The sequence below is a fragment of the Otolemur garnettii genome, unplaced genomic scaffold (assembly GCF_000181295.1).
Source record: "Otolemur garnettii isolate 467f Iridium unplaced genomic scaffold, OtoGar3 scaffold00277, whole genome shotgun sequence".
NCBI lineage: Eukaryota > Metazoa > Chordata > Mammalia > Primates > Galagidae > Otolemur > Otolemur garnettii.
The window spans coordinates 422056-424504 of NW_003852672.1; the positions used below are offsets into that span (position 1 = coordinate 422056).

Here is a 2449-nt window from a genome sequence, read left to right on the forward strand (position 1 = left end):
AGCTGGGACCACAGGCGCCCGCCACAACGCCCGGCTATTTTTTGGTTGCAGCCGTCATTGTTGTTTGGCGGGTCCGGGCTGGGGATCCGAACCCGCCACCTTAGGTGTACGTGGCTGGCGCCTTAGCCGGTTGAGCTATAGGCGCCGAGCCAGGTCTGTACTTTCAAATGAACAAAAGCTGTGTTTTAAAAATTCACCCCAACATCCTGTCCAGTCGTAATTCCTTCAGGTATCCACGTCAATGGTTTGTATATGTTTATCCATTTATTTCTGAGATGAGGTCTCATTGTATTTCCCAGGCTAGTCCCCAAATCCTGGGTTCAAGTGACCTTCGTATCTCAGCCTTCCCAGTAGTTGGGACTACAGGAAATACCACTTCGCCCAGCTGAAATTAATATTTATACCTCAAATTTACCAACATTGGCACACAACAGACCTTAAATAAACGTTTGCTGAGTAAATGAACCTACCAAAAAATGTATCTGTCTACAAACTCAGGTAGATGTATGAAATAATCCAGTGAAATGTAGATACATCTGTTGAGATTTTTTTCCCTTTTTTTTTTCTTTGCAGTTTTTGGCTGGAGCTGGGTTTGAACCCGCCACCTCTGGCATATAGGGCCGGTGCCTTACTCATTTGAGCCACAGGCGCAGCCCCTATTGGGATTTTTTTTCATAGTAGTTTTTGTTAGTGAATAATTATGGATTTGGTCACAACAAGAAACATTGCCTTGTTGAAAGGAAAACAGCAAAAAAGCTGTTCTACATAGTTTTTGGACTGTTTGCAACACTCTGGAGATAACTGGGACTTTAGGGGGAAAATGACAAGCAGGGTAATCTGTTTATTTTATGACGTACTGTATACTCTGGGATATATGAAAGTCAAAATGAGATGAATAAAATCAGAACAATACCAAGATCCATAGGAACAGCATGAAGTTTATATCTACTTTCAAGAGGTACTGAGATAGAGTTTAAATTTCAGTAAGTCAAGAAGAAAAGCCTTAGGGCCCCAGTTACCAAACACTGGAACCACTTGGGGATTTTTTAAAGACATGCTGATGCCCAGCCCCAAACGTTCTGGTTTAGCTGGCTGGGATTTTTAAAGCTCCACAGGTGATTCTAATGTGCAGCAATTCTGAAAACCACTGCTCCAGGTTTTTTTTTTTTTTGAGACAAGAGTCTCACTTTGTCATCCTTGGTAGAGTGCTATGGTGTCATAGCTCACAGCAACCTCAAAGTCTTCGGCTCAAGTGATTCTCTTGCCTCAGCCTTCCAAATAGCTGAGACTACAAGTGCCCACCACATCACTCAGTTATTTTTTAGAGATGGGGTTTCACTCTTGCTCAGGTTGGTCTCAAACTCCTGAGCTTAGGCAATCCACCCACCTCGGCCTCCCAGAGTGCTCGGATGACAGGCATGAGCCACGGCACTTGGCCTTGCTCCAGTCTTCTTATTTTTTAATTTTTTTTGAGCTAGAGTTTCATTATGTCACCCTCAGTAGAGTGCTGTAGCATCATAGCTCACAGCAACCTCAAACTCTTGGGCTTAAGCGATTCTCTTGCCTCAGCCTCTCAAGTAGCTGGGATAAAGGGGGCCTGCCATGACACCCAGATATTTTTTGTTGCAGTTGTCAGTATTATTTAGCTGGCCTGGGCTGGGTTTGAACCCACTACCCTTGGTGCATGTGGTTGGTGCCGTAACCACTGTGCTATGGGTGCCAACTCCCCAGGCTTCTTAAATACGTTGACTCCCAACAACTTACACCTGAGGCCTGAGTATCTTCAGCTGGGTGAGGATATCCTTCTGCACCCTGGGGTTGGCTGTAGCAGTAAGAGCCATCACTGGGACAGAAGGAAACTTCTGGCGAAGCATGTTCATTCTTTTGTAATCTTGACGGAAATCATGTCCCCACTAGTTGGGAAAAAAAATACTGCTTTTCAGGCTCTTTAAATCTTCCTTTTATAAAAAGGCAACATTGATTATTATATTAAGAACCATCTTATTTTTTGGCAAAACAGCAGACTAGTTCACTCAATGTGAGTTTTTCTTTAGTTCTGAAAATACATATATTGTTGGTAATATGCATTTTTTGATATTTCAAGACATAAAAAACTGTTCTTACCTGACTGACACAATGTGCTTCATCAATAACAAAACGTGCCAAGAGTTTCCTCTCATACAGATTCTCCAGAGTAGAAATCAGCCTATTACTTGCACAGACCTAGGCCAGAAACATGTCAGACATTTAAAATCATCCAGATATACCCCCTTATTGATTCTGTTGTCTTTAAGCTACATTACAGCTTAAGCTATATACAAAACTTTATGTAAAATTGGTTATTTTCATTTTTTTTTTTTTTTTTTGGAGACAGAGCCTCAAGTCGTTGCCCTGGGTAGAGTGCTGTGGCATCACAGCTCACAGCAACCTCCAACTCCTGGGCTCAAGC

General features: G+C 42.5%; 1 protein-coding gene across 1 annotated transcript in view; it reads right to left on the reverse strand.

Moving 5' to 3' along the window:
- The window catches only part of BLM (Bloom syndrome RecQ like helicase), a 67633-nt gene that overhangs the window by 50192 nt on the left and 14992 nt on the right, over window positions 1-2449 (reverse strand). Inside the window, exons 6-7 of the mRNA XM_023508810.1 lie at window positions 2125-2223; window positions 1765-1913 (exon numbers count right to left, since the gene is read on the reverse strand). Coding sequence (XP_023364578.1) covers window positions 1765-1913; window positions 2125-2223 — 248 coding nt within the window. The remainder of the gene's footprint in view (window positions 1-1764; window positions 1914-2124; window positions 2224-2449) is intronic.